The 23,027-nt window shown below is 39.3% G+C and overlaps 1 protein-coding gene across 23 annotated transcripts in view; it reads right to left on the reverse strand.

Moving 5' to 3' along the window:
* Positions 1 to 630: 630 nt before the first annotated feature.
* The window catches only part of LRRFIP1 (LRR binding FLII interacting protein 1), a 114,389-nt gene continuing 91,992 nt past the window's right edge, over positions 631 to 23,027 (reverse strand). For 14 of the 23 annotated variants that reach the window (XM_042783798.1, XM_042783797.1, XM_042783788.1 and 11 more), the window contains 6 exons: positions 20,834 to 21,004; positions 19,792 to 19,884; positions 19,207 to 19,299; positions 17,923 to 18,015; positions 17,311 to 17,452; positions 12,107 to 15,629 (listed from right to left, as the gene is read on the reverse strand). In XM_042783798.1, the coding sequence (XP_042639732.1) occupies positions 13,531 to 15,629; positions 17,311 to 17,452; positions 17,923 to 18,015; positions 19,207 to 19,299; positions 19,792 to 19,884; positions 20,834 to 21,004 (2,691 nt within the window). In that variant the 3' untranslated portion in view covers positions 12,107 to 13,530. Of the gene's footprint in view, positions 3,542 to 4,891; positions 4,997 to 5,638; positions 5,719 to 6,122; positions 6,284 to 7,199; positions 7,247 to 12,106; positions 15,630 to 17,310; positions 17,453 to 17,922; positions 18,016 to 19,206; positions 19,300 to 19,791; positions 19,885 to 20,833; positions 21,005 to 23,027 lie in introns of those variants that run through there. The other 9 variants (XM_042783794.1, XM_042783799.1, XM_042783800.1 and 6 more) reach the window with 6 other exon arrangements.

Raw genomic sequence — 23,027 nt, forward strand, 5'->3', positions numbered from 1 at the left:
TTAAAACCCCACCGGCAGCTAGAAGGCTTTCAGTCTGACGGAGTGTGTTACAGCCTGGGAAATGCCACCCAGTAAAAACCTGTGGCGCAGGTTAACGGTCATAAATGTAGGCTGTTTTTACAAGGTTAGGGCCCTGCTCCTTCCATTAAACACAGACATGGAAAGTTCTTAACGAAGCGTGCAAAACACCACTTAGCTGTCTAAAGCAAACTAACTCCCAAACACGGGCAATCAGTTGTTTAGAGCAATTAAAGCAAAGCACTAACATGGGAGTGATTTATGTGGCAACACCCATGATCAGTGCAAGATTAAATTTAATACTAAAATTGACACGTTTTTGAGGAACCAACTTGCCTCCTGTTGTGAAAGATTCTTCCAGGGAAATGTACTTTGTGGGTTACTTGTATGCTCACTATTAGTACCCTTGAGAATCAATCATTAGCAATACCCTTCCAATTTCTCCTGCTGGGACACTGTCCCTGTCCTCCCAACTCCCCAAGTGCACCCTGCCATTAAAAATGTGCCCTCAGTCACACAAGCACCCGCCTTTGTACATTTTACAACCAGTCTTGCTCACATTTTGTGTCTGCAGCAATATATTAAAAAGGAAAAGGAGCTATTACACCAGTATCATCCAAAAAGTCTGTATTTTCCAAGAGAACATCATCATGACAGACCATAAAAACTACCCAAACAAGTGACATTTTTATTGGCGAGTTCCGCTAATGAATTTCCTTTTCCACACTCGTATCTCCTAACAGTCCGATTGAAAAAACAAAAACAAAACAAAACCACATTTTGGGTAACATTCCATTTGCAAACAATAAAATTATTTAACATTTAAAAATAAAACAAAAGGATAACAATTTTAAATACAAATTCTAGGAAAACCCGTCCTGGTTCCCCCAGGAGCCATTCCTCGCCAGGCTGCCACCACCTCGGCTCCGCTCCGAGTCAGCGGGCTGGGTACCGAGGCTCTCTTGTTTGGAGCTCAATTAAAAGGACCGGGGCATGTGCTATTATTACCATTCAAAGCCCTGTTGTTGTACATTCTTCACAGAAAAACATAAGTTTGCAGGAAACCAACCAGTACTTTTTCTTCCCTTATTCTAAAGCTAAGTCATACTGAAAGTTAGGGGGAAAAAAATGCGGCTTCAACATTCAGCTATTTTACCACACACAAAGATTTCTACTAAGAGCATATCCAGGTTGAAATACACATCTGATTTCTGTCATGAGGTTAATGCTTATGGGGTGCGAGATGCAATCTACTTCGAAATGATAAACACGTCACTTCTTGATGAGCAAAGGATTATTTTTAGCCTTCTGGACCAATGCTTAGTTGCTAGGTTGTTTCTCCTGGATCTTGCCAGGAGAGACAGTTTTCACCACTACCACAAATAAAAAGATGACTGGTGGCAATCACACACCTTATCATCAGTTAGCAAGATGTTGTAATTAGCACGTTTGTTTGCATTATGAAAAACCCTTAGTTCAATTTTAGGCCCCAGAAGCTTTGTACACCAGAAATTACACAAGTCAACCACAGAAAATTGTAAATTGGTATCCACAGCAATTCTGAGGTATTCCACAAGAAACCTGGCTCTGCACCTGAATGTTCCTCTCAAAAACAAAAACAAACCCCAAAGCCCTAGCGGGAATGGAAATGTCATTTAAAAGTTTCCTTTCATCCTCACATTCCACCACATTTGACCAAAAAGGCCATGCTTATTTCCCCAGGGGCACAAAAAAAGCCTTCTTCATCCTTTTCCTGGAATATTAATTTCAGTACTTCATTCCTAAATTTCCGCGTGCACTCAGATGGAGAGAAACATGTTATTTTCTAGCCAAACCAGAGAAACACATTCAGACACTGTTTTTGGTTTATTTAATTTGTGAAGGTGCTCTAAGAAGATACTGGCGATCCCCCCTACGTTGAAAATAGCAGCGGTTTATACTCTAACCTCCAGTCTGCAAGGAAGAGGCTAGGGAAAGACCTGGATCAGAGAGTCTGAAGACCAAGTTAGGAAGAAATGGTCTCCTGGGTCTGGATTTGGCTTGATGGAACCGTATCTGTTGAGGCAGTCGGCATCGACAGAAGGTTGCTCCTGTTGAACAGGAGATGCTGCTTCATAGCGTGAGCAGATTCCTAAGGGACTGGTTGCCTGCCTCACTTGCAAGCTTTTTTTCCTGTTAGGGCTGAAGGGGGAAGGACAGCTTTGTTCTTCAGGTAACTGCTGTTCTCCTTTGAGTAGTACATTCAGAATAATTTCCAATAAACCAGAGCTGTAGTGCTAAGTTGTGTATAATAAATTGCCTGCAACATCTTAATTGGTTACGCTGTTTTTCATGGCAAGTGGAAAACCTTTATAATGACCTTAGAAGGAAGTAATACACTACTTCTGCATTTGTAGAAAAACCATAGGCAGTAATATTTTCTAAAGTGCTTCTTTACTTATCAGTTACTTTTTCAAAAATTAGACTTGTATTTTGTAGCGGCGTAGTCTCCTAGTAGTTCATGGACCAGTAGATAGTTTCTGATGTAAAAAACCCATTACATATTTTGTTTAAGCAAGTGACACTTGCTTTGACAAATGCACCAAAGTGATTGATCTAAGTGCAAAACCCACCATTTCTTAGAACACGGCCTTATGCTGGTTTATTAATGCAAGTTTACATCCTTTAAAAGTAGTTTACTTCAACTCCAAGAGCAGGGATTAAATAATACAAATAAAAGTTGAAAATTCAATGAAGCTATTGCCTATTTACCCTGAAATAAAATAGTCTTATGATTCCACTGGTGCAAAAATCCCTCCAAATACCTTTGTTTTATTGGCAAAGTCATTTAAGGTCACTTTTGCTTCCAAGACCATCTTCTTCCATGGTTTCCACTGAAGGAGTTTTGCTTTGTAATGGCTTGTGGTTCCACAGTGATTTGTAAATGAAAAACCTACTATGAATAATTCTACTGTAGTCACTAAATTACAGATACTGTCATGAGAAAGTCTAAAACTTACAGTGCTTTTTTTAAAATTTCAGCAAGACACGAAATTCCAGTCCAGTTATAGTGTTTTCTTTGAATGCCATTTTAAATGGCAATAAATGGCTGCTGTGCCTTCTGGATGGAGAACTTAACGCGATGCCCGATGTGCTTCTTACGGGGTAGACAGATATTGTACTTCAGAGGTACCCAAAGCAGGGTGTAGAAGGGCTCCTGCTGGCACAGCCATTTGGATCAGCTACTCCTATGTATACAGTGCAGCAGGTTTGAATCTGCGTAGAGAGAACCACAGCTGGGTGGCACGTAGCAAGTGTTGGGGTTGTCTGTTCTCAGAAGGCATGACACAAAGCATCCCAGACAGCAAGAGACAGAAGCATCCGCAACGTTGTTCTGGTTCTGTCTAGTAGTAGTAGCATCGAAAGGTGGTGGTTATTGCTGAGACAGTAAAGCACTCCGGTTGGCTTTCATCTTCTCCAAGCGTTTTACTAGATGACCATTGCTGACTTCAAGCTCTTCAGTTTTATCCAATGCTGAACGAAGCTGAAGGAAGGAAGCAGAAAAAACCCCCGTAACTTTCACAGTGTTTTCTCTTTCTGAAGATAAAGCAAGGCTTGTGGTTACCAACACTGACCATATTGCTGGAATTTCCTTACAAGATAAAAGCTGTTGAAAATTCCCATTAACAGAGTTGAAAGTAAATGTTGTGGATCTGCTTGGAAGGCCACACACAGATATTTTCTAAGCACGGTGCCAAGAATCCAAGGTATTTACAGAATGTTGAATAAACGGCTCAGAGTTTGCCTCAACTTCAGAGGCACGGATGCTCAGAGATATCTGCTGGGTGACATACTCCTGTCTGGCTGCCTGGCTTTTATGTTTCTGGTTCCTGGAACTACAGCCACAGCCGTGGCTTTGGTGCCTTAGTTTTCTACAAAACCCACCACAGGATGGGGGTAGGGAGAGAAAAGTGGACTGCCCAGAGCAGTATTTATAGAAAGCAGAGCAGGAGTAATGAGAAAAAGCAAAGGTACATACTGAAAAAACAAACCCAGAACCTCAGGGGGCAGGTATGGAAGAAGCTGACAAACATATTTAAGCTGGTTGTAGCAGCTACTTGGAGAGAACATGAAGCTTGGTAAGACAAATAAGGTCAAAATTACAGACAGCTTGAAGACGCAATGTTTTAAGAGAAAAACATGGACCGAGTCTGTGGACGGACACACTACAGCAAACAGGCTTGCACGAGCAAGAAGAACAGGCTCAATAAGAACAATCCACATCCATTTAGCACTCAAGTTTAGACTCTGAAGCTTGGAAGTGTAGACTGACGAAGCACCTCAATTAACTTTACAGTAGGATTTCCAGTTTTCTTCTGCTGTAATTTCCGAATCACTGTTCTAAAAAGACCAGTGATTTGTATTAACAAACCCAAAATTTATAACACCCAAAGAAATGAGCCTGCAGGTACAACGAAGGACAAGGACAGCAAAGTAGAAATAGGAGTTCCTCAGCTTGATGAATGTCAAACCACAGCAACATTCTCAGCTGCAAAATGGCACACAAACCTGAGCATCTGAAGGCTGCTTCTGGATTTAAGTTGTACAAAGCAGAACTTGAGTTTGCTCCAGAGAACCAGCTCTGGTACAAAGCAATTAATTCAGGAAGGAATGGTGAAATAGCAGTGGGAGCTCACAGTTGTGACCGTTACTCCACTTTGAGTGCTGAAATTTGGTTACACATTTAGAATTACTAGAGCAATTTAAAAAGTAGAGATTTATTCTTTGCTCTGAGAAGAAGGGTAGTTCCTCCTCTAAAATGCACCAGACGGACAGGCCTCCCCCCACGCGGTGCAGGCTGACTGCTAGCCCAGGACAGTCTGCATTTAGTTACCTCTCTCTGTAGTTTGCGTTTCTCTGCTTTCAGTTCATCTTCTACTCTTTCAGCGTTTTCAGCAGCAGTTTTGTATCGGGCTACCTGACCTTCCAATCGTATTACCTAAGGTGAAGGCAAATTTTCTGAATTAAAAGCTGTACCAAGAAGTTACTCTGAAGCTTTACTCTTCCACTAGTAGCTAAGCAATAACTAGAGAGATGCTTAGTTTTCTTTATTAAAATGAGGAAAAAGAGAATATATACCAAGGAAGCCTGGCCACGGTAACTTAACTCCAGACATTTTATACATATCTATATTTAATATGCTTCCAGCAACAAAAAACACAGTCCGTTGACTAAATTTATCTTAGCAAAAGTATTGCTGACATACTCTAGACAAGAGCAAACAAAACTGAACAGTCTTGCATAAAATCCACATATACTACATCGTATGCCAGGAGCCATTTCAAAGTTGATGATAGGTAGGCATAAAAAACTATTCTGAGTAAGTGCTCTCAATATACCTTTGTCTTTCAATGTTTTTCCTTCAGTAAAGATGAATAATATATTCAGTTTTCCCCAGACATAAATGAAAGCATTTTTGTCTTTATGACTTAAGTGCAGTAGCCCTGACGTTCCAACACTCCTGCTTCTTATTTTAAGGGGAAAAAAATCACAGTCATCATGATTTCATTTATCATATAATAAAATACATTTTCTCTTTGCATTCTCGCCATGCCTAAACAAACAGAAACCAGAAACTTACATTCTGCTCCAACGCTGTTATCTCTTGCTCAGACTTTGCTAGTTTAAATTTGAGATCACTGATCTGTCTGTTGGCATCTCCTGAAATAATTCCAGATTAATCAGAGAGGTCAGAACAAATATGAACAGTGTCTTCTAACAAGTCTGCCGTAAGATTTCCATGCTACAAGAATCTACTTGGGGCAGCGGTAGAGTAGCAAGTGCTCTCTGTCAAAAAAAGTGCCCAGCAGATAGGCGTTATTCCCAGTCTCACTTGATTCCCTTCTGACTACCCTGAAAGCAGAATCCACCAGGAACTCACCCCAGGTCTCCTGGGGAATAGAAGGGAGATTTCCAATTACAACCTTGCTCAAACAAAGGATCATCTTTCCCTCACCTATAGTAGGGGTGCATGGCTGGCTCCCAGTTTGAAGCTCCCTTAGACCTGAACGCTCATTTTTACTTAGAGCCATGTGGTTATTGTATAGATATGTTTTCTCACTCACATGCAGGACACAAAAGGTTTCTTAAAATCAAAATGCAGCTCACTTTGGAGGTCAATCACGTGCATATCTGTTCCATTTTCCAGAACTTCATCTTCTGATTGTGTATTTTCCATCTTGCCATTCTTTTGCTTTTCCTCCAGTTGTCCCTTTAATTTTTTAACCTGAAGGGCACAAAATAATTAGTTATTAAAATCTGCAAGGGAAAATTATGGCTCAGTATTCAAATTCACTCAAGTATTATAAAAATATTTTTTTGAAACCTAAATTTCCCGAGCTTTTTTGTTACAAAATAATTCCCTAGAAATTCTTTTGGCAAATGACTCATCATATTCTCACTATCAGTGCTTATACACTCAAGACTAAACATACCAAGTGGAAGATGACTGTTTTATTAGAAAAGCCATAAGTGTTCTGTAGGCATATTTGTGTAAAACATTCTTAAAAACCCAAAACTGTGTTTGGTTGTGTGTGAAGTCTCAAGGCCAAGGATATAGTCCATAAATGAAAGCACAGAGCATCCTGCAGAGAAACAGATCAGCTAAAGCTTTATATCCGCTATGGAATATCATGGTACCAGCAATAATTACTTTAATTGCTATTTACCCATCTACTGTAATTCCTCCAGCATTTATTTCCGAATGGCCCATTACCCACAGACCCAGCAATCGGAAAAGCTTAATCTTAGAGATACAGTGTGCTTGTATAATTTCTGGACCGTATTTGTTTTTCCCTTGGGCTTGGCCAATCTGGAGTATACGTTTTCAAAAACAGTCCTGGAGAAGGAGCTTTAGGTGACTAAGGACACGGAATGTGACTGGTTAGCAACATGGAACGGGCACACTGGGACATATCTTTCTTCTCCTGTATCCTGAGTTACATGTGCAGGAGAAATGTTTCAGAGGAAGACTGAAGTGGCAAGCAACGCAGTCCTCAGCAAGAGCAACCCAGCACATGTTCTGAAAGGCATCAGCACTGTGGTTCTAGTACTTACGTTAGGGCCATTTTGATTTTCTTAATCTATACTATTCTTATCATAGATTTAGGAAAGACACAGCATTTCAGTTTTCCTGTGATTACCTGGTCTAGTAAGGATTCTCGTTCATCAATGAGTTTTTTCAGCCTGTCTGAAAGAGAAAACTGAAAGTTCAGTGCTGATTTGATCGAGCCGCACTCTTCCGAGTGCATCTGATATCAGACCAAACCATTAAGGTTAGTGAAACTAATGATGAAGGTAGTTATGCACGTACCACAGGCAATGAGGCCACAGACAGGGCTGGGAAGGGGCTGCAGCCAGGGGAGGTTATGTCATTCTCACAGAACATGCTTGTCACGGCAGTAGCAGCACCCAGCTACATGCAAAGAGGCTATTCTTCTACGTTAGGTTAGCATGCAAGAACTCTAGGGTCAAACACAACTGCAACACAAAATCTCACACATCTTTACAGTTTAACATAATGAAAATACTGTAAACACCTATAATCATAGCTAAGCACATTCTCAGCACTTTAAATCTTCCCTTCTCCTCCTAAACAGCATGGCAATGACATTTTCTGTTATCTCTGGTATTACGACCAGAAGAACATTCACCCATTAAATTACTTTTGCTTCAAATGCAGAGGCTGGTAAAACATTCTTTTCTCTTTAATCCTTCATAGTAAGTTCTTCTGGTCAAACATCAAGCAGGCGATGGGCAATCTGGTCCAACTGTTGTGCTACATTTGAACTTGGAAGTGCTACAGATCAGCACATGGATATATGTGGCATTCATTAATAAAGTGCAAACTACAGAATGAGACAACTGGAAAAACGAACTAGAAAGTAACCAAATCACTTGGGTTTTTTCCTTCCCTATTAAGGGGTGCAAAATGTGAAAGCATTTTAGCAGGTACTCACAAATTTCTTATTGCTAAAATTACTTTACCTCATTAATTAACAACCTTAGTTTGTTCAGGTACACCCCAACAGAAGTACACTGGAACATTGCATTCAAATATACTCATTAGAGGAGGATACATTGACCTCGGACAGGTCTTACTCCACCAGTTTGATGTGTATGTTTAATGCAGGTTTATTTAGCTTGCCTCCCTTGCCAGCAAGCAGTCACCTGTGCAGAACTCAGGGTGTTCAGAGTTGAACTCCACATCTAAGGTCTGGCCTGTTAATTAAATGGTTAAAATCCAAAGGTCACGCAAGAGAAAAGTCTTTTTGTAAACTTACTGAAAGTAACTGACAAATTACAGATAAAAGGCTGGTGGGCTTTTACCAGGTAAATTCTGTTGATAGACAAAAAAGCTTTAAAAATACAAGTCCTCCTTTGTTGTTAAATCCGGAACAGGCCAAAGTCCTGTGGTTCCCCCTTTTTTCTTGTTAACACATGCAATAAAGGGAATAAAGAATCTGTAGTGAATCAAATCATGGGGAAAACTGAAGTTTTCAAATGAAAATTCCTCTATATGGCAGATGTATACAGTCCATTAGCTAGTTATAATACGGTATGTCATTCCCTCCTGGGTATACAAGTTCTCATATAGCAGCAGCCATCCTAGAGCATGGAATAAAACCTTTACCTTGGCTTCTGATACAATACCCAAATACAGATCTTAAAGCGACATCCCAGTTCAGCGCTTTTGTGCATTCATTTTGAACCTTCTCAAGTTTTATCCTGTTTATTTTTGTTGTTGTTTGTGGTTTTTCTTTTTTTTTTTTTTTTTTTTTTTTTTTCCCCTTGTTTGGTTTTATTTTTAGCCATTTGTAACATATCCAGCATGGTTACACCTGAGCATTGATACAGAAAACCAAAATAAACTAAATCAACAAACAAACCACATTTTCATAAACTATCAAGCATAAAAAAATGTACAAGTATAAACCCCTTCAAAATAATAAAACAATTTCATGTATATATATGGGAAGGAAAGGAAGCCTAAGACTGAAATTCTGTAAAAGATGAAAGACAGGGAAGAAAAATAAAAGGTCAATGAAGAAAGCAAAGAGAGCAAACAGTAAAAGAAATGTCAGATATTCAGACTTGGAAATAGGGTTGTGAGTCACAGGAGCAGAGATCAAGAAATGAAGTTCTAAGGATTAGAAAGAGAAGGAGGACTGATGCAGAAAGAAACCTCTAGGCCACTACAATATTAGCCCAAACTGAAAAGAGCCAAATAATCCACCACCCCGATCCTGAAAATAACTCAGTCATGCACACAGCTAAGTAACTTTCATTAACCCAACCACTGCTGTGGGGTGAAACATGCCTGCCTGAACAAAGGACACCTCCTCCAGTTTCCAGTAAGGAAGCACATCAGCTTCCCCCAACCCCTTTCCCTGCAAAATGGATGCTAGCACTTTGGGATGAACCTTCAAATCTGATTCCACCACCAGTTCTCTTCCCTCGTTATGGATATCTGTGCACCCCTCTGGGACAGACAGCATGCTGGCAGCAGGACCACAGAAGAAGTTAGTTTGCTAAAATTGCCATTCGTGTAGAAAAGTTTTCTGCATGTATAGATGAAGGTCTCAGGTTTCACTTATCTTAAAACCTCACACTAACACAGAAAACTTACATTAGCTTTAATAGATATCTCTGCAGAGACACCTTAATTTTGCACTTAGGAGGCATTTTTCCAACAAATCGAGGACCTTGAAAACAGGTGAGCAGAAAAGTGCCATCTACTGAATCAGGACACAAGCAGCTGATTGAAATTCTCATCTGTAACAGTCATTATCCTTATTTCACACACAAAGATATTACAACAAATGATTAGAGTGTTACATTCATCTCAGTTAAATTTAACTTCAGTAACATCATTCCCACGCTACCCACTGCACCGATTCATCACTTTCGTAGGCAAAAGGAGTTTAACAGAAGGCTGATGCGAGGAGCTGGGCCTTGGGAAGGCCTGGGAGAGAGCAGGACACAGAAGGGGTGTGGTGGTAGTTACCAGTTTCTTCTTCTATTGTACAGGCCTGTTAGTAAGTCAAACAACTATTCATATTACCTTGGCATTGCAGTTGACTCAAGGTATTGCTAACTAGGGTGCTGCTTCAGCGGCACAATTGATCTAACACCCCCTAATCAGCCACAGATCCTTGATGGCTCTTCCTACTTGGAGGGGAATGCGGGGTGGGAAGCAGCTGTTTTTAACCGGAATGATTTGCATGATGCGTGGGCCCAGCAAGTAATCAATCCTGATGAAAATGAAAGGGGTAAACTGTACTTGAGGAGTGGGAAGAGATCCCATGAAGTCACACCAGCAGCCCCAAGCAGCTATTCAGAACAGCCTGCAAGAATCCATCTGTCAGATCAATAGCAGGTTGGATAATACTTCTTCTCCAGATCTGTCAATTTATTTTGGATCACGAGAAGACAACAACAACAAAGAAATATTGACAAAGGCCTTCCTCTCTTCCTCAGAGGAGGGATACTGCTGGGAACAGGCTGTTGGGACAGTGAATAAATACAGGATTGAGAAGACACCAGTTTTCCATACCTATTTTGAGGGGGGCAGGAGGACTGTTCCTTTTCTGTAATAAAGGAAATATTGGCCAAGGTCTTTCACTATTACTTGCTGAATAAGGAAAGAAAAAAGTTCCTTCAGCTACTGCTTTTGAAAGCTTTTCAGTCTAGCTCTGAATTCACAGCAACGCACAAGCCTGCTATACAGGCTACATGTGCCACTAGGTATTGAACAGAAAACCCAGAGAGCATTTGAAGCTACAGAGCTATTCTGAAAGACAAAAGTAATGTACTCCGAGAGTGGTGCTTGCTGCAGCACACATCAGCAGACTGTCTCTGATCAAAACAAAATAGGTAACATAATAGCAGCAAATATGAATCTTGATTTTAGTTCATCTCATGAGTTCTTGGTTTCAAGTTAGACCATGAAAAGACTGATTTTGGTATTTTGCTGTCTTTGAAAGTCAAAACCACCAAAGAAAGTATTTAAATTATTAAATTTTAATATAACATCTAGCAGTTTTTTTTATCTTCAGGATGATTTTTCTGGGAGACCTCCCCATCTCCCTCGATGTACAGATGATACTCAAGCAAAAACCAAAGAGGTAAAGAATACCATGACCACCTCCTCCACAGTACATCCAGAAGTTGGGGACCAGCTGCCAACAGAGGTACCAAGCAGCTAACATTCAAGCATGGATTTCTAGTACATCAGCTGTTCCGCACTGCCTGTCCATGTTCCTGCTCCTACCCTAGTTTCACTGAGAGTTGGCCAGTTACTGGGGGATAAAAGCTGGTACATGGACAGTTAGGACTAGAGTTGTTTCTCCTTCTGTGACTTGGCTTTAGAAAGGATCTCTCTTACAGATGCTTTGTTGTTTTGTTGTTTTTTGTTTGGTTTTTTTTTTTTTTTTTTAAGCGGAAAAACTAGTTTAAAAAGCTCAATGTTAATTCCCTCAACCATCCAGAAACATTTCTATTAGAAACAAACTTGTATGAAAAATACAGGAAATGTTGGCACGTGCCTCATAGAACTCATAGGTGCTTACAGATCCATCCACAAGTAATGGTGAAGCCTGCTAAGCAATTTTAATTGCAGTGAAGTGTATTTAACATTTATAATTAAATACATTTAGAATACTTTCAGCATGAAACCATATATTACTGTTATGAGTATAACAAAGACAAATCTATAAATGAACACTGCTACATAGTAACAAGAGACACTTTTAAGACTTTAGATTAGCATTTAGGGTAAACCCTTTAAAAGAACAACTGCTAATACTTACAGAAACGGTACTGGAACGGTTTTAAGTTAGAAAGAAGCCATTACAGGTTTACAGTTAAGGGTGCCATCATATATTAAAGGTCCTCAAACACCAAAACTGGTCATTCCTAGTAAGATAGCGTTTCTAGCTATGTAGCACGACGCAATAAATTTAACAAAGCTGTAGAAAAATGTTTTTGAAATTATATAGATTTAAATAAATATTTATGCAGGTTTATAAACAGTGCTCTGGACAGGCAATTTGAAGTATAAAATATGTTTATTTCAATTATATACAGTTCAGTACATTTTGATATACATCTTGAGATTTTGCAGTCTGTTTGTCCTCTACCCACTTTGTAACATCAACACAAATACAGCCTTCCATAGCCCCCCCACCCCAACTCCTCAATTTGCATTCCCTTGGGGCTTTCATTGCTTAAAACAACTTTAAGTGAAGTTTTAAGTATGCAAAACATGCTCGTCCTCCCAAGAACTAGCAAAGATGCAAGAAGAAATATACCAACGGAGTTAAAGTGTCTGATTTATGCCAGCAATTCAAAGCAATCCAGCTTTTCAAAAAGGCATAGAGGCTAGTACACAGAACAACAACCGTCTTTGGTCTGATATACAACAAGAATTAAAACATGCAAAGTTACCTTCTTTCCAGAAAGGAAGAGGTAAGAATTTTTCAGAGATAAAAACATTCTTTCAGAATCATAGTTTGCAAAAAATATAATGCAGTAAGGAAATGAAATTTTAACAAAAATAACTTCTTGGAAAAATAGATATTTTATATATTCATAGCTAGACAGTACTTGATAGCAAACCTAAGAGCATATTACAATACGTATTGACACTTTCTTCAGAAAAAATTAAAAACCCATGTGAGACATGGTATAAAAGGCCTACTGTGGTGCAAAGTGCCTAGATGAAGTAAACATATACATATTTATTCCTTTCAGCAAACTAAGACCTGTATGTTGCACTTCCTTCAAACTATATATTGTTCTTCTAAAGTGTTTAGACTAAGCAGATTCACAGTGATCTAACTAGATTTTGGAATATGACCATATTAAAAATACACACAGAGTGGAATAAGATTATCTTTTTTTTCCATTAAAAAAAAAAAAAAAATTGGTTCCTAGACTTTAATCATTCAGAAAGAAGTTTCAACATCAGATCAGTGTTGCTGATATACTGACTTCCTTTATGAAGTGTTAATGTACTTACTGTAGATCTAATGCACACAAGTACACATAAGCATGCGCATAAGTTCACAAAGGTCCAACGCACGTAAGTACATTCAAGACATCTACCATCTAGGCTAGAAAAAAAGAATTTCCTACAGAAATTCTTCAGTAGCAGTTATTCACACTGAAAGTCCTTTAATTGCAAGATAGTATGAATAGTCAATTTGTGATTTTCTCTTTTGGTGATAAACTTTTAACCTTAGATACAGCAAAACCAAACCCACACACGATTGCTTGTGGCTAGGTATGTCAGTGAATAACTCAATACTTGCAACATTACCACTTACGTAACACTGTATTATGATGAGAGTTACCTATAAAGAAAAAACTTTTAAGAGTATTCCTAAGGCCCGATGTATTGTGCAAAGTGCATGCTTCTGTACTGGGACTAATCAAATGGCATGTAACTCAGGTAGCCTTGAGATTCTGAACTTATGATATTGTGCAGTCATCTCTGGATTTACCCTTCCCCCTTCTACCACCCTGCAAATCCTCCTTGCTTCCATCTCTGTTATTGCCAGCGCTTTCCAAATCCTGTTCTGCAACATTTTGATCTGGTATTTTTTCCGCTTTGTTAGAAACTGATGCTTTGATTTCATCTTCCGTCACACCAGTCCTCTCATCAGTTTTCCATGATGCTTCCCCTTGCAAGCACCCTGTTTCTTCAGGCTCATCTCCTTTTTTATGCTGCAAGCTGTCATCTTCAGTCAAGGCATTTTCGGTTTCTATTTTGTCTGTTCCTTCTCCGACTTCATCTGTTTGGATAGTTTTTCCGATAGCATCATTTGCTCCATCACCCTCTTCCTTCTGTGTATCAGCCTTCTCTCCATCGCGTTTTTCATCGGTTTTTAGCATCTGTTTTGACCCTCCATCAGAATCAAATGCATCACCATCATCTTCCAGTCTTTCCACTGCTTGACACTCCAATTGAACTTGTTCACTAATGTTTCCATCCTGCTCAGCTTTTTGTGCCAGGGTATTATTTGCATCTTCCTCAGAAGCAAATTCACCACCACGGTGGTCTGCAAGCTCTAACTCTTGTTCATTTTCTTTCAGTGTTTCTTTATCAACTTTGTTTTCAGTAGTTACACTAACATCTACAGTTGAATCCTCTTTAGATTCACCTTCCTCTTGTTTAACTACATTCTCTGCTTCACCTTCTAAAGGAGTACTTTTCTCCCCCACTGTATCACCTGTTATCTCTTCAGTACACTGAATTGTTTGAACTTCTGCCTTTGGCTTCAAATCTTCTACACATTCTGTCCCACTTTTTTCTTTCCCAGAGTCATCCCCTGGTTCCAATTCTGACTCCTTAATTTTATCATCTAAAAGACTTGCGTCTAAACTGGTTTCCTGAGTCATCACCTCTTTCACAATGTTTGTGTCTGCCTCTGCCTGCTGCAACACACTTTCTTTTACCTCAGTAATACAGCCTACAGCCTCCACAGATGCCTTATCTTGCTCTCCTGTTTCTGCAGAATCTGAATGCATCTCCACCTCTTCTATTAATATTTCCTTCTGTTCATCCTTCTCGGCCTTAGCATTTTCAAGTTCAGTTTTATCTTGCATATTTTGTTCCTCTGATGATGCTGAAGGACTGTCTTCTGAAGAAACTGGTTGGATGTGTGCCTGATCTCTTCCACCTTCCTTTTCACTTGTATCTGCTGAGACACCACTTCCACACAATTCTGTCTCCTCCAAACCCACAGACTCCATTCCCCTTGTCTGACCCTGAACTGCGTTCCCAACCTTATTTTCTTCATCAGCTCTATCCCCTCTTGTTTTATCAATTCTTCCATCTTTGCTTTCAACAAGCTCTTCCCCCAAGACATCTGTAACCTTGTTTTCAGCACTTTCCTCTGGGTGCTGGAGTCCCTCAGCATGACTCTCCACATCTACCTCATCACTAAGCCAGCCAGCTGGTGTGCCCTCTGGTAGCCCTGCCTGGTTAGAAACTAACTCGCAGCTCTCACTTGTAATGTCGGCTTCTTGATCCATTTCCCTAAAACTGAGGGCATGGCTAGTTTTAAGATCTTCTCGTTCTTCCTGTTCAGGTGCAGCTTTTTCCAGTTCATGCTCTGTACCAAAGTCACCAGGCATTTCCTGAGGAGTCTCAAAAATCTGATGATCTTGCAGAGAGCCCACCTCTGAGTTCTGACTTGTCCTTGCAGTTAAGCCATGCAGTTCAGCCTCTGTACTAACAGGCTGTTGGACTGCTGTGCCTGCGGACTCAGTCTCCTCTCTCAAATCATCTGTGTCACTACCATCATTTGAAGCAGCACTCCCTGATGCATGTTCTGTAACGCTCTGAATTTGTTTGGTAAACCTACTATCTGGTAACATCACTGTTGACAAGGCATCACGTTCTTCAACCATTTTTTCTGCCTCTGCATTTTCATCAGCATGCAATGTCTGTACTTCCTGCTCCTCAGACTCCTCTTTGTGTTCCTCACGCTCAGTATTCTGCAAGATTTCTCTTTTCCCCATATCCTCCAAAATCTCATTTTTCATGTCCACTTCATTGGCTTTGCCTAAAAGACCATTGAGAAAGTTGAAGGGACCACACCACAGCACTTACCTCCCCACTTAAAACCCAAAAGAGAATGAATCAAAGAATAGGTTAATAAAGATCAGCTTTTGCCAATTACGTGAGGCAAAGCAGCAGTTGAATTAGTAAGGGTTTGGGGTTTTTGATCAGTGAAATTCACCACCACCCTCTCAAAGCAAGAAGTCTCTGGTTCTGGACCGTGTTTCTGTAACGTAAAAGATTTATGCTCTTGGCCGTGTGAATTACAGCTTCTGTAGACAAGAACCACTGTTTCAAGCAGTGCAATTTAACAGTAATGCTTGCAGAGGTAACACTAACAGTAAGGATTATTTTTTCTCAGTAATATTCTCTACACCTTTAACCCTGACATCACTCTATGAATGCAGGAGTGTGTGTCTGATGCCATTAAAATGAAGTAATCAAGGAATATTCAGTAATATTTTACTCCTAAGTATCATAAACAGGCATCATCAGTGTACATTATAAACACTGAATGTAAAATCTGATTGGCAAGCCAATGGTTCAGCTGTTTAACATTTCCAACACAGATCAAAGCTCAGGTACCTAGTGCCCTTTATCCACCCAAATGGACGGGGACTTCTGTGGTTTTGGTTTTATATTTTTTTTTGTAACAGTTTTACTTAAACTTGTATTTAGAAGCAACAGGTATCAGAACAACAGTGCTTGTGATTTCAGCATTTAGCTTTTGGGTCTGTGTTGTACCTAATTCCAAAACAAACAAACAAACAAAAAAAAAAAAAAAAAAAAAAAAGGAGAGACAGAAAACATACTACATTTTAAAATATACCCTTACCTTGGTTTTGGTGTTCCAGATTGTTTCCACACAACAACTCAGTGAGGAAAAAGCAGCCAACATCTAAAAGCAATATAACTTGCAACAGCTGGCTGCCTGTTGCTATTTATTTGTATGTTCATTTAGAACAAAAACAGGAGGGAAAAAAAGTACCTATTATTTCCTTTCCTTCCACTAGTATAAAAGTTCTCTGAGTGGCCATTCATCACAAGTGCATAAGAAGAATGTTTTTGCCAACCAGATTCCTCCTTCCTAACACTATCCACCTCAGAGTCATATCCCTTGAATTTAACAGTGTTAATCCCCTTATAACAAGTAAAAATGTTGAAGGATTAATATTAACTGCTCAACATTACTAGATACCAAGAACAATTAATGCATACATTAGTGTGTTTTAACAGTGCCCAGCACCGTTGTTCAGCAGACACATTTCTCAGGTATATAAATGAACCAACATACAAGTTCTTTATAGGAAACTAAAATGCTTCTTTCCTGATTGTTTAGGATATGTGCTGAAAAAGTATTGAACAACAGTAGGATTATTCTGGGACAATTTTCAAATTCAGGGTTTAAATAGTAATCTGAATGACTGCTACTTATCTGTAACGTAATATTTGTATTCTTGTCCTTTGTTGCCTTGAATGGGAAATGAAGTCTGCCTTTCCAGGAAACTGCATAACATACTTGAAGTGATAATAAATATTAAGCAGAAGAATGCATAGGAGGCGATTCGACAAGTAGCATGCTGCGTGATGTGTTAATTGTCCCACTAACAAATGCCCAAACTCCAAGCAAAGATGAATGGATGGACAGACAGACAGAAAGATGTGAAAGGATATACAGCACTTACCTAGCATCCCATCCCCTCCTGTCTTTAATGCCTGAGTTGTGCCTGGAACAGTTTTGGAAGAATCCAAGTGTCCTTCGCTATCAAGAATGTCCGATGTCTCCCCGTTGGTGGCTACATCAGAGTCTGGGATTATTCCGTGTTTCTGTGGAGAAGCAAAAGCAATGCTTTAGAGTCTGCTGCTCAGAAAGGGGAGGCTTGTTCAAGCGTTCTTGTCCTTGATATTCTGAATAAACAATTGCTTCAATCATTCCATTAAACTTGGCTGGAAGTCAGAAAAGAGCACAGAGTATTACAGGTCTCAGTTTAGCCACTATGACAGAAAGCATGTGATCCCAGATCTCTTTTTTTTTCAAACATAAATCTGCCGCGTAAAATGTTCCTCAGAGAAGTATCTCTTACAAAAGCAACTACTTAATACTGCAGTCTGTACTAAGAGCTCACAGTCAATATTAGGGGGAAAGACTTTACATAGAAAATTCCTGAAACGGCAACTTATAGGCAACATGAAGATAGAGTTCTTGCTACTGAGCTAGATTCAAATTTTCTGCAAAGATGTACAGTAGGAAAAGGTCAGCAGTTGAATGTAATTTTTTTTTTATTCTTCTTGCATACCTTCAGTTGCTCCTTCAGCACAACCACTTCATCTCTAAGGTCATCCCGCTCACTCCTTATGGAATCAAAGAAATCTTTCTGCCTCTCTAATGCCTGAGTTCCCAACACAGACAGAGGGCGAGAAGATGTGAAGAAAGGAAGGGAGACAAGTGAAGACCATGAAAAGCAAGTGTAAACAAGAACGAGTAGATTTAAGATATTCAGAGATTGATGGAAGTGGCATGTATGAAAAGGTAAAGATTACAGATTAAAGGACCAAGTTTACACACACAGAGATAAACTTCAAATCCAAGAAATGCACAGCTTATTCAATAACCAGAAATTCCTACTAAAGACATTTAGAGCCCAATCCTTCATTAGGGATCCTTCAAATGAGGATCAACTTTTCATTTTTATCTGCTAGACAAGTTAATTCATATCTATATTCCTTCAACATGCACACTGAAGACATAGTGCCATTCCCATGTGTTAACAGAAGAGCATTAAAACAGGCCCAGCAGATTTAAATAGTCTTTTTATTCCATGGGTTACCACTGTGGGCGCAGCACATTTCCATTAATTTGAAAGCTGCTATTAAGTCATCTTTAGACTGGGATGTACCATGTGCAAATGTGCATTTTGCTACTGAACTCCCCCAATATTTCTATGTAAGTACAAATAGAACAGTAACAAAATTTAGACAATCTTAAGTTCCAAGTTGTTACAAGTTATTGGACATCAGAAGCACGGGCAAGTTGCCAGATTTCTTTCTCCTCCTATATTCACACAGTTGTTCAGCCCTCAATGTCAGCAAAGAAAGCCCTGCTTTTCTTAAAGAGAGGATTTCCATTTGGCTTTCACAGGGGGTGGTGGGAAGGAACAATAAGCAAGGGAAAGTTAGAAGCTTTCATCCCAATAGCCCATAAATAGCTCTATTACTTCTTTATTACACTCCAGTTCCTGCTCAGTCTGCAGATAAAATCTGAATAAGCAAAAATTCAGTGCTGATGCAATTGCATTATAAATATCACTTCCTTTCTCAATATGGCAAATGCAAATGGTGCACCACAGCAAATAAATTATGCCAGCTTTGGAAATCAGACCAGCTGCTAAATTTTTCTTGGATTTTATGATACTGGCCGAAGACAAAATTTGCTATTTGCTAGTTCACTGGTAATACAGTAAGACAGCCACACCAAGCAAAGTCACTAAGGAGGATTTTATTCATGAGGTTTCACAAAAGCAGGATCAGCTGGAAGAACGACAGTGCCACTCTGAACACATTTCAGGAGTTGACAGTCCTACCCCTATTTTTTTGTCTTTCCACTCTATTGTCTCCTGAAGATCAGAAATTTCCCTGACATAGCTCTGCTGTTTCTGTTGCAGCTGTTGGATTTCCTGAGAACAGGAGCAAACAAGAAGACAGAAAGCAGGTAACAGGTTAACAAAGAAGGTTAAGATTGCAGTGATGCCATAGAATGAAAAAAGTCAGGTGCTAAAGTAAAAATGTGTCTACATGCACAGTCTTACAGTTTCTGACATCTCAACTAAACCTACACTCCTGAAGACAATCATACTACTCACGAGATGACTTAAGTTGGACAGTTCCATCAGTTCCCTCTGCATCTCTACAAATAGCTGTCCCAAGCACAGCTTATTTTGTATTATGGACAAGGCAAAAAAACAAGTCCAACTTCAGACAATACTTAAGAAAGTATTATTTCTATTAGTCAGTTCTGAACCTGTTTGGCCTGAAACACTAGTATTTCTTCAGTTGAGAAACTTGAGTAGGGAATAAAATTCCCCATGCCTCACCTTCTACACTCCTACTGCTAACTGGGAACATACCAATTATGTATACCACAGAAGCCATTAAAAAGAGTTACTTACTGCAAGCATTTCTTCTCTTTGCTTCAAAGCCTCTTTGATTTCCATGAACTGAAACTGCAGTACGCTATGAGCATGCTTCTCCCTCTCAAATTCCTATGAATAATGAAATATTCATGAAATTTGTATTGATCAAAAATAGCATCCCATGAAAAAAAAAAAGAGAAAATAAACCCAAGCACAAAGAAAATGCTCACTGCAATGCAATTTTTGAATGTTCATCTAATCATAATCCTACAAGAATATAATTTTTATCTTATTTGTCCTTTTCCCAAGAAACTATTATTCCATCAAAAATAGAAATGACAGACATCATTTAGCCAGTCTCCTAAATTGAGCAGCAGGCTGGCAGTGAATAGCTTTTACCCTCAAGTCCTACAGACTTCACAGATGAATGGATGGCAATTTAACCCACTCCCTCCACACAGCCGTGTACTAAAAGTTAAGCAGACACTATAGACTACAAAACAAAAAAACCACCACACTGTATCTTCCAGGAACTATGTGTTTTGAAGTACACTATAGTGAAATGCCCGCAGCTAAAGAGCCAGTTCTGAAAAGCTAACACAAGCCACAGCTTTATTATTTAACACCAACTCACCAGCTGTCAGATGCTGAATTAATGTAAAACTTAACTCCACTCTCAACCAAGTAGCTGCCTTAACTATATAAACTGCACAACTCTTCCTACAGGCCTTCTGAAGAGAGCTTTGTGTGCAAATATGCTCCAGAAGTTCACTAAGGGCAAAACCTCTGAATTTACTTTAAAGATGGCCTATAAAAGGACATGTGACAATATCAATATAGCCTTACCGCATAAAAAATTTCTTTACTTCTTCAGAAATTGCTTTATAAGTCAGAAACTTAGGGAAGATTCCCATTTGTATGATCACAAGCACAAAATACGCTGCTATTCCACTTGCTTTAGCGGTAACTAATAACTGATTTAAAATCTTGAATCTTCATGTTTGCCTCCTCCCAAAAGCCCCCCCTCCTCCACCCCAATATTTCCCTGTTAAATAATATGCCATAGCTATACACATACTTTGCTTTTTTCTTCATATTGCCGCCTGGATTCTGCCAGCTGTTCTTCTAACTCTAAGAGTGCATCCTTCAGGGTATCTACTTGGTACATGAAATTTGTTTTTTCATTGTCTAGTTGAGCATTGGACACCATAGCCTTTTTGTATTTCTCTTCAACTTCGGCTAGAGAGTCCTGCAAAGAATAAGCAATCACAGTCTAGAGTCAGTTACAAAGGACACTTTGCCAACCAAGACCTTCAACAAGAAAATTAAATACTAAACCACAAGCATGCTCAGTACTCCTACGGAAACCAGTGCTAATCATGTGCTAGAGAGGCTTACCAACTGTCCCAAGGTGAGGATCACCTTTCCCTGTGTTCCCACCACACTTCTGTTTACAAGCACTGTGCCTTACCTCAGGATGCATAAAATGTTTCCTGTTCTCTGCTGCTTCAGCTTCTGCTTTCTCAGAGTTTTCTTCCTTCCCCCTCCTCCCCCTGCCCCTGCATGCTGGCAGCTCAAAGCAGCGGCTGAAGATGACAAGTTCAAATTTTTTTTTTTTTTTTAAAGGTAAACTGGCCTCAATTTAAGATTATTTTAGATGATCTTAGGCCTTAAATTAAGGCAGTTTGACAGCCACTTCACACAGATTTCACGGATCCTTGCATTGTGGGAACCACTAAGTACAGTGACTCAGGAATTAGGATTCGCTGTGAAAAAGCTGCAGCTTTTGTGACCTTGTGTATCACTTTTCATCAGGTTTGCTGTATTAGTTCCCTTCTTTACAAATTTACTCCATAAGATCCAATTCCCTGGGTCTTGAAACCCCCCCCCTTATCAACCTGACCTGAATATAAGATACTGATTTATAGTAACACATGATGGCAAAATAAAGATCAGGATAATTTTCTGTGTTATGCAGTCAAACTTTGTAGTATTTGATTTTAATACAGAAATAGAAGAGTTACATAAACAAAACAGTGCAATTATGCAAACAAGGAGAACACCCATGTCAACACTTTAGTTTACAGGACAAGCAATTTCTCTTGGAACTTAAATAATTATAATAATTACACCTACAGCACAGGTGAGTTTCATATACTTCCTTCTTCATTCAATAAATGGAACTGGGGATGACAGTGGCGAGATGATGACAAAATTCAGTCTGAATCAGTTTAGTTTACATTTCTATGGACAAATAAGATAATTTGTCTTTCAGGACATGAATTTGTATAGTTCCAAACACAAACTGTGTTTTGGTGTACTTTACAGTCCAAGTATGAGAAATACCAAGCACAGGAAAGCCACTAGGATTTGGTAACAGTGGTAGGATCAAGACTCAGAAATTAGTTGGAAAGGAAGTATATGCAAGTAAGAAGGTAAGGTTGTTGCTGCACCACTCCTTCAACATGATGTGTTTTGTTTTCTTAGCATCAGTGTGGCTTAGGTACATATCACCACAAAAGAAAGTCTGAGGGACAAAAATTGAAAAATTACCTACATTTTTCTATGTAGTGTGATTATTTTGCTACACCTGCTACACAGTGACCAAGGGAAAAAACAACACACCAAAACAAACTAGATTTTACAGAAAAAGGGTCAAACTATTATTTTTCCATTGACAACTCACTTAAGATGGCAGCATCTTCACCTGTCACAGCGTCGAGCTGATGACACAGTCAGCAGTCAACACTGATAAAAGTTGCATTATATGCCTGGATGTCTACATACATATTTGCAAGACTGCCTTTTCCAAAAAATGCAGCTTATGATGCTGCTTACTTATGAGGGGCTGGTATGCGAATGCACAAGTTAGTTGCTGCACCAAAATCCACTTATGGCTTCATGGAAGTGGTGAGCGCTTCTTCAGTGCCAACTGGTGTGAGCGTTCTATTCTTCACACAACAAGCTCTGGTACACAGAGTTTTGTTACAAGAACTGTGTAAGGGTGTCTTCTGTGATCTAAGTATGAAACCAAAATGATAGTCGTCATCGCACGTGCACAACCTTCCAAAGGCATGCTGGACCTTATCAAAACAAAAACATATAAGCCTTTAAACTCCGATTTTTCATAGCACTGTAGGACATGAGTTCTAGTTAATCTTCCAATATTGGGAGGCTTCCTGGATTAGGAAACTATTAAAAAAAAAAAAAAAAAAAAACAAAACCCCAAACCCAACCAACCCTGATAATTTTAATTTTCTAACAAAACTATT

The sequence above is a fragment of the Tyto alba genome, unplaced genomic scaffold (genome assembly GCF_018691265.1).
Source record: "Tyto alba isolate M040663 unplaced genomic scaffold, T.alba_DEE_v4.0 Super-Scaffold_7, whole genome shotgun sequence".
Classification (NCBI taxonomy): Eukaryota; Metazoa; Chordata; class Aves; order Strigiformes; family Tytonidae; genus Tyto; species Tyto alba.